Raw genomic sequence first — 13,352 nt, forward strand, 5'->3', positions numbered from 1 at the left:
TTTAGGTTTTCAGGGAAAGTGAACTATAAGAGGAAAACATTTTGGAAGCTGTGAGGCAGCATCCAGCCAGTCTCCACATCAACCTTTTCCCAACATTCCCACACATTCAGGGTATGCCAGGTTTCCAAGAACATATCCATGAAAAGAGGCTAATGGATGCAACATTTCCCAGACAGTCTGGAGACCAGCCTGAAGTTGTTACATAACGACTACCAAATGAGAATAGAACTACTAACTTTCCTATAGGCCTGTGGTTTTCCAAATGTTATTGGATTCCATCTCCCAAGAGCCCAAGCAAGGCTGGCAAAGGTTCAATGGAACTGTCATGTGACTTTCATGAATGCTATGAAAGATAGGTATGCTAATAATAAACTGCTAATGACCCAAAGAAAGAACTATATGATAAACTTGACAATAAATTTATTTCAGATAATTCTGAATTAATAAACATAGTGACACAATATTTGGTCCAATCATATAGGTCCCCAAAGGTGGGAAACTGGTTCATTTCTGATTAGATTTTCTGTATAGCTTGAAATAATTCATACCCCTACAGCAGCATATGTTAGTCTGCTCAAATTACTTGGTTTGGGAAATGCTGGAGCTCGTAAGTGCACTTCCTGGACTTTACACTAATGCAGGGGTCAGAAAACCTTTTCAGCAGGTGGCTGGTCTACTGTCCCTCAGACCTTGTGGGGGGGCTGGACTTTATTTTGGAAAAAAAATATGAACGAATTCCTATACCCCACAAATAACCCAGAGATGCATTTTAAATAAAAGCACACATTCTACTCATGTAAAAACACCAGGCAGGCCCCACAAATAACCCAGAGATGCATTTTAAATAAAAGGACACATTCTACTCATGTAAAAACACGCTGATTCCCAAACCGTCCATGGGCCGTATTTAGAAGGCGATTGGGCCGCATCCGGCCCCCGGGCCTTAGTTTGGGGACCCCTGCACTAATGAGTCTTTATTTTCTTTGTAAGGTATTCTGTTATGTATTGAAGTTCTCACCCTAGGCCACTAGGGGTATGTGTATATAGTTCATTCTGTTGCAGTTTTCACTCAGGTCTGCACATGCAAATGAGGGATTGAAAGTGATGTTCAGGGATTGGGTAACTACAGAAAGTTGTTACTTTTGCTTGTAGCCGAGTTCTATATAAGCAGGCTGCTGAGCCCTTCAGTTAAGTCCTGTTCCAGCCTGAGAATAAACAGAGCTGCTTGGAGAATCACTGTGTCGTCTGCTATGTCCACCCACTATTTAATATATTCAGAGGCAACACTTGTCATGTTGATCTCAAAGAAACAAAGTTGTTGGCATCCATCTGTCTCAGGAGACAATGGAAGAGTGGACCTTTTGGGGTAAAGTCAAATTGCTGGAAGATTGCATCACCTGCTGTGGGTTTAGAAAAACATAGAGACATGTTGATCTCAAAGAAAATAAGTTACAATTGCATTTACATTTGTAATAGTGAGTGGAGCCTTCATTCCCTGCTCCTGAGGAAATAGGTCTGTATAAGTGGACTTTGAAGACTCATCCCCAGAACCACCAACAGCCCAGGAGAACCATCTACAGTACTGCAAAAGGAGGCCCACTATGTGCATTCCAGTCCACTGAAGCACATGGCTGTGTAACAGAATGCCAGCTTTCTCCAGGGAGGCTAGGATGATGACCAGAATGATAATGACCATTTTATGAATTACTTTCAACAAGTGTGTGAAGACAATTTACAAACACAGTTAAAAAACAACTAAAAAAAGTTTCAAAAGCAGTACCAAAAATAATAGAAGATCAGTTTACAACCAAAACAAGATAACATGCAAGCCAGAGTCATTTTCATCCAGTTGGAGACGCCTGTTGAAACAAAAGTGTGTTCAGTTGTTTGGGGGAAAGTACAAATAGTGAATGTCTGTCATATCTCAACAGGAATCCTGTTCCACACAACAGGGGTATACACATTGAGAGCTTTGCTCCATGTTGCTGTGGAGTGGACTTCTGATATTTTAGGAATTGGGAGGAGAAACTCTCCTGCAGAATGCAGAGGCCTGCTGGGCATATCAGAGATTAGGTGTTTTCCATAGCTGTCAACCCTCCCTGCTGTTCCCCACTGCTATTTCTCAAGCTGCCCCTGAGCTGTTTATGGTCATAAATGTTAGTACCAAAACCTTGAACTTGACCTGGTAGAGGATTGGCCATCTTGCTCTAAGACTGCTTGCCATCAGTTGGCTCTAAACAGCATATAGCAACACTCCAAGCTCCAAGTGAACTTGGTATCTGGCCGCTCTCCTGATTCCAGCTTCACAATGAGCTGTCCCTGGTCCTGATCATTTGCTGCCGGGCCTGCACCTTTCCACACACCTAGCCAGAGCATCTCTATGGGACCCAGCCTGGAATGGGAGACAGACAAAGACTGCAATCCTAATTACGTCCACTCAAAATTCAGTGGGACTTTCTCCTGAGTAAGTAGGGTTATGACTGCAGTTTTAGGCTGCAATCCTGAACCTATTGAATAGGAAGTTAATCCTGCTGGACACTGAAGCTTCTGACCAAATGTACTCAGGCTGTGCCACCTCGCTAGTACTTATTGTGCTTGTCACACGGGGGCATAACAAATCTGATAAAGTGGACTGTAATCCATGAGAACTTCTTCCATTATCCATGCGTTAGTCTTTAAGGTGCCAGAAGATTATTTGCTTATTTTTTTCTGCAGCAGGACAACCTTTGGAAAGAAACCTTTAATAATAATTGGAGTGGTAACAGAATGTGTTGATAACTGCAAATGGTTGTTGGATAGGTGTTGTCTCCTACCCTTTGCAGGACACTGTGCAGCCTGATTCATGCCTTAGACTGAATGGAGGGCGGTGTAGGGTGCTGCCCCTGCTTACAACATCCATGTGTCCATGTGTACAGCTATATGTGTGTAGAGCTCTCTCCCCACTGCTTCAGGACCCTGATTTTTCCTGATTGTGAGTACAGATCTTTACATACATGTAGTCCATAGCAGGGATGGGCAGATCTGGGTCCAACTGTAGATCCCTGGATGATTTGCAGTAGATGGCCAAGGACTTAAAGGTAAAGGTAAAGGGACCCCTGACCGTTAGGTCCAGTTGCAGACGACTCCGGGGTTGCGGTGTTCATCTCGCTTTATTGGCCGAGGGAGCCAGCGTACAACTTCTGGGTCATGTGGCCAGCATGACTAAGCCGCTTCTGGTGAACCAGAGCAGTGCACGGAAACGCCGTTTACCTTCCCACCAGAGCAGTGCCTATTTATCTACTTGCACTTTGACGTGCTTTCGAACTGCTAGGTTGGCAGGAGCAGGGACCAAGCAACAAGAGCTCACCCCATCGTGGGGATTCGAACCGCGGACCTGCCGATCAGCAAGCCCTAGGCTCTGTGGTTTAGACCATAGCGCCACCCGCGTCCCTGGCCAAGGACGTAGGACTCCTCAAAGTAGCAGCTACAAAATGACTCCCTAATTTATACTGTTGAATTGAAAAATGTTGAAGTTTTTTGGAAGCACTGTGAACCATGGGCGTACCCAGCGAGGGGCAGGGGGGCAGCTGCCCCCCCAAGCAAAAAACATTAAATGGTTATAAAGTGATGAAACGAAACAAAATTAGGTAGGGCGATGGGGAATAATCAGTTGTTTACCACACTGAAATGGTGTAAAAACCAAGAAGTATCTAGAGCCACCTAGCGACTGGTAGAGGAATCTATGTCAGCCAGCCAGTGGGATTCAAGGGAGGGAGAGGTCTCTAGTGGGCTCTAGCAGAGAGAAGAGGGAATCTTCTAGAGGGGTCTAGTGAGTTCCGCGTCACTATATAAACTGAGCCGCCTGCCACTAGTTGATCAGTATTTTAAGTGCTTTCCTGTCCACCACGGCTACTGTTGAATGATCTTTCACTACCCTTCGAAGGTTAAAGACCTGGCTCAGAAGTACAATGGGAGAGGACAGACTGACTGGGTTGTGTTTGATGAGCATCCATCGGAAATTCTTCAAGGAAAATCAGGACTGGATTGAAACGAAAGTTTTGAACAAGTTTTCTTCAAACCCAAGAAAAATGATATTAGTATAAGACATGTAACTAGAATAAAAATTTATCTTTTCAAGCAAATAATTGTAATAACTACCATAATAAAACACTGCTATAATTGTATATAATTTTCTTAAAATTTTGGTTTCATTCGCCTTTTCCATGCTGAAATGTCACAACCTAAACGACCATGGCTTGCCCCCCCTCCTAGTTTTGATCCTGGGTACGCCCCTGCTGTGAACTCTGTTTCTTTTTGGTATTTGAAATAATTCATGGGAGCATGAATTCTTCAGTTCTAAGTGTTCAACCAACTGTTGAAGAATACACCAAACCCAAGGGAGAGGCTAGAGAAAAAGTACCCCTGTAGGTCATGAAATTCATGGATACACAGGTAAGGTAATGTGTACATGGGAATGTTATATGGGAAAGATTGATGGCACAAGGAGAAGGGGACAACAGAGGACAAGATGGTTGGACAGTGTTCTCGAAGCTACCAACATGAGTCTGACCAAACTGTGGGAGGCAGTGGAAGACAGGAGTGCCTGGCGTGCTCTGGTCCATGGGGTCATGAAGAGTTGGACACAACTAAACAACAACACATGAGTAGAGTGGCTAGGAAGCCCACCAAAGCACCTTATGAGCAGTCTGAACCTGCACAAGTGTGCAGGTGGACATGCTCCACTTCCAAGCACAAAATAGCTCCGCCCACTTACACCTGTGGGAGTGTTCAGGGAGGCAGGAGAGGATATATTGATTAATAATATCCTTCCCAACTTGTGTTAACAAGTTCTATAATTTAGCAGAGTAACATTCCCTTTTAAACTTACACAGCGGATAAGTTGCTGCCAAGGCTTGCTTAAGCCTCTAAAATAAGTTTCCTGGTAATTCCCCTTTATTTTCTCCTAAAAAGATAGACACAACACAGTCTTGTATAAAAGGTATAAAATAGTTTACTCACACATTCTGTTCACAGATGGATCAGAAGGCAGACTTAAGTTACAAAATATATATACACTTGGAATCTATCCCATAAGGAGATAGTTCCTTTGTTCTCTCTTGGCTGGAGGCCAAGAGAGCATCTCAGGCTAAGGAGATGTTGCTTCTTCGAGGAATGGAGTCAGAGAGAGAGAGAGATGGCTGCCTGCCCTGTGCTATTTTGTTACCTGCACAGGTAAGGTCACGCCCACCTCTGGTCACATGTAGAGGAAGTTTGTCCCAGCCCAGGAGGAAACAGGAAGTTTATCTACTGGCTGGACAAACATCCCTCTCTAGGAATTTTGTATTTGACTGCTCTGTGTTTCACATCCCACAACACCCATCTGCCAGGGGTTCTAGTTTGGCCTATAGGTCAATTAGCTGATATCACACCCACAGGCAGGTGATATCAGCCGATGGACAGGGGTGTGACTTTCAATTCTGTACTGGCACACACAACCAAGACATCAGGATTTAACACCAGCAGCTGATGAGTGGGGGTTAAATCCTGTTCCGTTTTTGGCAGTGCACGCCACTTCCCAGCCATTGTGACATCAGGTGACTGACAGGTAGCAGCCCAATCCTGATAATGACCTGGCCCATGGCACCAAAAAGCTTCCTCACCTGTAACAAAGGTAACTGCTAGCATTCACTGGTGTGTGTGTGTGTGTGTGTAGTGTAGTGTATAAACAGGTGTATCTGTTTCCAGATGTTTTCAAAGCTCATCTATAACCTTCCCCAAATTTTGGACTATGCACACATAGTATGTGGTGGTTGCTTTCTTATCTCGTACAGGAAGCATTGTTGAATAAAGACCACAGATTTGCATGAATGCATGGCAGGGGCAGGGACAAATGCCAATAGAAGTTGTTTGTAAGAAGTACCGCTTTCATGTACCGAATAGCAACCAGCAAGCAGCTCTATAGCAAACTCTCTGAATGGCTGTTCCTTTAAAGTTGTTTATGCTCCCACCCAGATTGCTAGACCTGGCTGCATGCCTAACCACTCTGCATTCAACTTGGACTAATAAAACATGAATAAAGGATCATGACAAATCCAGATGCAGGGTTCCCTGATTTGCATCAGGACTAATTATTTATTTAAGGACAGCTGTGCTTAAAAGTATTTAAAAACAAAACAAAAAAATCCAGCGACCCTAGGAATGCATTTTCTAGTTCATGTTTGTTTACAGACTATTTATTCCCAAGCTTGCTGATTTGGTGTTCTGTAAGGTAAGATACCAATATTTTAGAAGTTGTTTGTCTTAGCAAAAAAATTCAAATGGGACTTGAAACAAAATGACATAATAATTATTGTCATATTATTAAAATGACATTGTATTGCATCTTTTTTGGGTGGGAGAGAATGAATGAATTACATCAAAGTACTGGGTGGTGTTAAACAATATTCTGTAAGGAGAGTTTGAAACTGGAAAGTGAAGTATATTGTTTAAATGTTTCATATTAGTAATATCGTAAATGCATTTCTCTAAGAGATTCTTGTAAGTTGCATCTAAGGCTAGAGAGTTTTTTTTTTTTTTTACTAGAATAAACTCAGTGGGATTAATTTCTGCATTGGTATGTATAGGATTGCATTTGTAAGGCTGCAGTCTAATGCACAATTACCTGAGATTAAGTTCTACTGAGCTCAGCTGGATTTACTTCTGAGTAGACATACATAGGATTTGGCAGTAAGTCACAGTACAAATGTGTTCAATCAAGCTGCTCATCTATCTTGTAAATCTAACCAAATATGCGTGTGCCAAACAACATCCCATGGACTATGTTAAAGATAATGCTATAACAATGGAAAACTTAGTAGTGGCTTTTTGTTGCCAAATAGTTTTCTTTCTGAAATATGGGGTTACATAAATTAAAATCAATGGCTATGAATTATTATGGACATGCCTGTGTGTTAAAATGAAATTTTGAGGCACACTTACACCAGGCACCCAAATGTGCAGCATTGTAATAAAGGGCTGAGGTGGGCTCAAAAGGTTTTCTACACAGAATGGAGCGTTTGAACTTTGCACACATCTCGGAATGTAACCTGCGGCACAATCTCATGCATGCCTACTCAGAAGTAGGCCCCATTCACTTCGATGGGACTTGCTTCCAGGGAAGTGTTTGCATAGGATGACAGTGCTAATTCCTGCTATTTAAAGTGATTTCTCTGCATCAGTTATTTCCAGCGTTTATAATTGCTGGTATTATACCACGGGGCAGCTTGTTTTATTGTAGGAGAATGCCAAGTACAGTATACCTGAGAATATTTCAAAAAAGTGAAAAGGATGGTATCAATCAATAAAATTTATTCGACCGCCAGTCAGTACACAATCATTAGAAAAGGATGGTATAGCTTTGGACAACAGGAACATAGGAAGCTGGTGTAAACCAAGTCAGACCAATGGCATATCTAGTTCAGTATTGGTTACTCTGACTGGCAGCCGCTCCTTGGGGCTTCAGTCAGGGATATCTCTCAGCCCTACCAGGAGATGCCGTGGGATTGAACCTGGGACCTTCTGTATGCAAAGCAGATGCTCTGTCCCTGAGCTATGGCCCTTTCCCCAAGGGAAACGTTTTATCATGCTTTCTGGAAAATATGTGTATCTAATTCATGAACTAGAAGGGCAAAGCTAGCTGTTTGTTTGTTTGTTTGTTTGTTTAGAACAGGGGTAGTCAACCTTTTTATACCCACCACCCACTAATGCAACTTTCTTGATGGTAAAATTTCCTTACCGCCCACCAGTGCTTGATGGAAGGAGGATTCAACTTGTGCCATAGAACCCCCTACCACCTACCTAGAACCCTGAAATACCCACTAGTGGGCAGTAGGGACCAGGTTGACAACCCCTGGTTTAGAACATTTCCCCACAATTTCCTACCATATACAGTCGTACCTCGGCTCCCGAGTGTTCCAGTTTCCAGATGTTCTTTCGGAAGCCGAATGTCCAACAGGGCTTCTGCAGTAGCGGAGGAAGCCTCTCAAGCACCTGGGGCGGTGCGCCCAGGGGTGGGGTGAACCGCCCATAGGGGTTAGGGATGGGGCACGCCACACGGTGCCCCGATGGCAGCCGGGGCACACCGCACCCACCGCGCCCACCTCTGGGCTTCTGCGGCTTCCAATTGGCCAATCAGAAGCCGCGCTTTGGAAGTTGAACATTTCGGAGTTCAGGAACGGATTCTGTTCGACTTCCGACGCATGACTGTATATACAAGGCAGCTTGCAGTATAAAAGCTTAAAACAAATCGTTTTAAAGCCAATAGTAAAATAAAATTAAGCAAACAAAAACGAAAAACGAAAAGGCAGAACAATGATATGATAATGATCATAACTTAAGCTTAATTTTAATTTTAAAAAATGGGAAGTAATTTTATTTTAATTTTTAAGCCTGGGAAATTGGTGGCACGGGGGGGGGGGCAAATGGCCCCAAACAAAGAGCTTGCTCCTCTTGCCCCCATTTCTGAACTCATTGAATAATAATATTGTAGAGATGGAAGCGACCCCCCAAGGGTCATCTAGTCCAACCCCCTGCAGTGCAGGAATCACAGCTTAAGAATCCCTGACAGATGGCCATTCCATCTCGGCCACTAACATATGATGCTGGTTTTTTTTTTTTTCTTCCTCTCCCACCCAGAAATATACTACACCCCTTCTGTTCTTCCCCCAATATTTTTTATCGGGTGCTGGCTCTGGTCTGTGGTAAGGTTGCATCATATTCATTGAGTAAATGTGTGTTAAGTAGTTACAGATTTATTATTAATATGCACAAGACGTTAACAGCTCTCTTTGTTTTTATTAGCAGGAGCAGTAAGTGATCCTTTGATTTTTGAATCTCCGTCGCTATGTGGAAAAAACATTCTGTCTTTTGCCTTTTGGTTTTGGCTGTTGCTACAAACTGTGTAGTGTATGGGCAAAACAGAAGAAGGGGACAGAAGCCAAGTTCTCTAACAGGAAAAGCGAACCTTCAGGGTAAAGTAATTTTCTTAGAATTTGCTATAGGCTGCATGAAATGTTTCCAAGCACAATGGAATAATCTCCAAGGGAAAGTGGCAAATTATTAATATATGGGGATTTTGTATCATTTTGGTAACAAGTCCTGGGTTCTATGGGAACAGCATGTTTTCCATTAAGACCAGACTACAAGGGACATAATTATTCTATTCTAAAAGGCACGTTTCCTTTCACATAAAGAAACTCAACAGACTTTTTTCAGGTGGAATTTGCTACTGGAAAACATATTGCACACCCACAATTTCAGAATAGATTGGAATTTTTTTTAAAAAAAAATTCTTTATTTTTAATGTGCATACAAAAAAATAAAAATAAAAGAGATATAACATAGAGATATAACAGATATAGCATAAAATTCACCACCTCTGTTACATGCTGCAAATAGCATATATACATAATAACATACATACATAATTCATACATATTACATATTTACAGTCCCCCTTCCCTCCCCCCTTCCATACCTCTCCCATCCATGTGCGATCTTATTATGACTTATATTATCTTTTTCTGTTGTGTTATCTAATTATATACTTACTATTGTTGTTCTTTATAATGTTATCCTATATCCTTGTGAGCGAAAATAGAAATACTCTAATATTCAATTACTCTTTCCATATTCTTCCATATACACTTCTACTCTCTCCCATTCCTTCTTAACTTTCTGATTTCAACTGGGATTTTTTTTAAATAATTTTTTTAATAGTGCCAATGTTTCATTTTCCATTATTGTAAACTGCTTAGAGGTTTCCTTGCAACAAGATATTTTGTTTATTCAATAAGGAAATAAATATTCCAATCTGCTCAGTTGAAATCAGGCATTTAAAAACTTTCAAGAGACGATTCTAACCAACTGTAGCTGAAAAGAGATAAAACACATGTGACTTCTACATGTTTGGATTGGCTTGCTGAAACAAAAATGTTTTAAGCAGATGCCGAAAAGAGTATGATGAAACCATCTGTCTGGTGTCAATTGGCAGGGAGTTCCAAAGTGTAACTGCTGCTACACTAAAAGCTTGATTTTTTACAACTGCACAGCTAGTATTATGTGGCACCTACAATAGTGTCAGTTCTGCAGATCAAAGTGGTCTTGAAGGCATATATGGGATCAGGTGATCCCAAGCTGTTAAGGGCTACACACATACTAGTTGTGACACCTTGAACTTGGCCCAATAGCAAATGGGCAGACAGTGCAGATCTCTGAGCAGGGGTGTTATGTGCTGAAAGGCTCTCACTCCTGTCAGCAATTATGCTGCAGCATTCTATACTAACTGCAGCTTTTAGATCAAGCAGAAGGGAAGCTCCATATAGAGTGCATTGCAGGTATCCAATTTTGCAGTCACCAATGCACAAACTCCTGGCTTCCTGGGACAGCCCTAGATTCAAACTGCATACCTGCTCCTTCAGGGCAGTGCAGCCCCATCTAGCTCAGGCAAGTGACTCATTTCTAGTTGTTGTTGTTTTCATTTTCCCTATAATACACACGTAACAGGCAAACTTCTTAGGGTTTTCTTTAATACAGAGCAGAAGAAGCCATCGTAATGTAAATAGATACAGTACACAAAAGGTTGCCTTCAGCAATATGCGGGCTGTCCTGATTCTATGAAATGTATGTCATGTTAAAGCAGGTGTGAGAAACCAATGGCCCTGCAGATGTTGTTGGACTCCAGCTCCCAACAGCTCCAACCAGCATGGCCAATGGTCAGGGGTGATGGAGGTTGTAGTCCGGCAACATTCAGACGTCTTGCAACAACAACAACAACAAAAAATCCCCTGTGTTGCAAAACAGAACAATCAGATAAACCTAAAGCAACACGTAGGCTAATAGTATACTAACAATATTTATATAACACAGTTGAACTGTTTCCTTAATTCACAACCAGAAAACATACAATATGTACATGGAGTCAAGAACTAATAAGAGAACATTCAGACATCAGCAGGTTTCTGAAGCCTGTATTAAAGGACTGCAGCCCTATGTTAAATCAACACTTCCAATCCCTAGTGAATGAATATACTTCAGCAATACTATTATGCCTTTATTGTCATGTGAATTGAGAACATAAGAACTGCCCATCTAGTCCAGCATCCTGTTCTCACAGTGGCCAACCAGATGCCTATAGGAAACCCACAAGCAGGACCACCACTGACTCTTGTGTGACTCCTCCTCCAGTGTGGTATAGTGGTTAAGAGCGGCAGACTCGTAATCTGGTGAACCGGGTTCGCGTCCCCGCTCCTCCACATGCAGCTGCTGGGTGACCTTGGGCTAGTCACACTTCTCTGAAGTCTCTCAGCCCCACTCACCTCACAGAGTGTTTGTTGTGGGGGAGGAAGGGAAAGGAGAATGTTAGCCGCTTTGAGACTCCTTCGGGTAGTGAAAAGCGGGATATCAAATCCAAACTCTTCTTCTTCTTCTTCTTCTTCTTCTTCTTCTTCTTCTTCTTCTTCTTCTTCTTCTTCTTCTTCTTCCTGCTTGTTCCACCATCTAATGAGAAGAACCTAGAATTGGATTGGAATTCCCCTTACCCCTTTCTATTTGAAACCACCCCATGTTGTTGTCTTCTCCCACTGCGGGTTTGTTCCCCGTTTTTGAATGATCTCTGTCCCGTCTTGCCCTCTGCAGCTTCCGTCTGCTTCATCGATATCATCTTTGTCCTGGACAGTTCCGAAAGTGCAAAAGATGTCCTGTTTGATAAGCAGAAGGAGTTCGTCACCACCTTAAGCGACAAGGTTTTCCTCATGAAGCCCACCAGAGTCCGCAGGTATGACTTCAGACTGGCAATCATGCAGTTCAGCAGTTCAGTCAAAATCGATCATCCTTTTACCGAATGGAGAAACTTGCAGACCTTTAAGCAGGAAGTCGCTGGGATGACCTTTATCGGGCACGGCACGTATTCCTATTATGCTATTTCCAACGCTACCCAGTTGTTCAAAACAGAAGGCCGTAAAATAGGTGTCAAAGTGGCTTTGCTGATGACAGATGGGATCGACCACCCAAAGTCTCCTGATGTGCAGAGTATATCTGAAGCTGCCCGGGCCCTTGGAATATCATTCATCACCATTGGCCTTTCTAAGGTTGCCAATCAAGCCAAACTGCGTTTGATATCTGGCGATTCGCCTGGGAAGCCTGTGCTCATCCTCAGCGATCCCAACCTAGCAGACAAAATACGGGACCAGTTGGTAAGTAATATTTTTTTAAGGGTTCTTCTTCTTCTTCTTCTTCTTCTTCTTCATCATCATCATCATCATCTAGTAATAGTTTCATAGAATTGTAGAGTTGGAGTGGACCACAAGGATCATCTAGTCCAGCCCCCTGCAATACAGGAATCTTTTTGCCCAACAGAGGGATTGAACCCACAACCCTGAAATTAAGAGTCTCACACTCTACCAACTGAGCTATCCCGCAGCAATAGTAGCCACCAATGACAGGGCCTTTTCAGTAGTGGCATCCCAGTTATGGAACAGCCATTCCAGGGAATTTTGCCTGGGGTGATCTGCTGGAACTGGCCTGTCACAGCAGAGCTGATGCACTTGAGTTCTGCTTTTCAGCTCTCCCACTGCTGCAATGGCTGCCTGCAGGTGATGGTTGCAGGCAGAGGAGGCCTGATGGAGCTGGTCTGTCATAGCAGAACTGATGGAGATCTTCCCCTAGCCAGCAGTGGCCTGTGGCTCAGGTGACTGGAGCCTTGTGGCTGGAAACAGAAGGAGGGGAGAATGCTCTTGTGCTCAGGTCATGCTTGTGTGCTTCCCATAGGCAATGGCTGGCCAGTGTGAGGAGGCTGGGTTAGATGGGCCATTGGTGTGATCCAGTAGACTCTTGCTATGTTCTTATCTGGAGATGCTGGGGATTGAACCCAGAACTCTTTACATGCAAGGCAAATGTGCTACTACTGAGCTATGCCCCTTAATTATACAATGGCATAATGAGAAAGATTAGCAGTTTACTGTCAAATAGAAACGCAGAAGAACAACAGGATGTGGTAAGGTCAGACAGCAAGAAATATTAGACATTGTAGAAGACCAAAGCTCTCAGGGGAGAACTGGATGCGAAAGTTGTGAATATATACATGACAAGTAAGAAAACAAGCCTCTAGAAGAAAACATATTATGGAAAGGAATAAATGAGGCGGGTGGGATTTCTTCTGATCTTCTAATAGTCAGCTGGGTTTGAGCCATGCTGTTCCATTTTACATATTCATACTCACCACAAAGTTTGGGTAAATAGAGCTAATGACTCTATCATATCACGTTCACTTTGGGATTTCCAGAAGTGATTTTCCTGCTGCACCTTGACTTTACTGTTTTATGGTATTGTTTTAGTAA

The 13,352-nt window shown here is 42.7% G+C and overlaps 1 protein-coding gene across 3 annotated transcripts in view; it reads left to right on the forward strand.

Annotated features, from left to right (window-relative positions):
* The first annotated feature begins 6,058 nt into the window (after positions 1 to 6,058).
* The window catches only part of COL28A1 (collagen type XXVIII alpha 1 chain), a 68,309-nt gene continuing 61,015 nt past the window's right edge, over positions 6,059 to 13,352 (forward strand). The window contains exons 1-3 of one of the 3 annotated variants that reach the window (XM_033165584.1): positions 6,059 to 6,247; positions 8,818 to 8,987; positions 11,653 to 12,209. In XM_033165584.1, the coding sequence (XP_033021475.1) occupies positions 8,861 to 8,987; positions 11,653 to 12,209 (684 nt within the window). In that variant the 5' untranslated portion in view covers positions 6,059 to 6,247; positions 8,818 to 8,860. Of the gene's footprint in view, positions 6,248 to 8,662; positions 8,718 to 8,817; positions 8,988 to 11,652; positions 12,210 to 13,352 lie in introns of those variants that run through there. The other 2 variants (XM_033165585.1, XM_033165586.1) reach the window with 2 other exon arrangements.

This window comes from Lacerta agilis, chromosome 12, assembly GCF_009819535.1.
Source record: "Lacerta agilis isolate rLacAgi1 chromosome 12, rLacAgi1.pri, whole genome shotgun sequence".
Taxonomy (NCBI): domain Eukaryota; kingdom Metazoa; phylum Chordata; class Lepidosauria; order Squamata; family Lacertidae; genus Lacerta; species Lacerta agilis.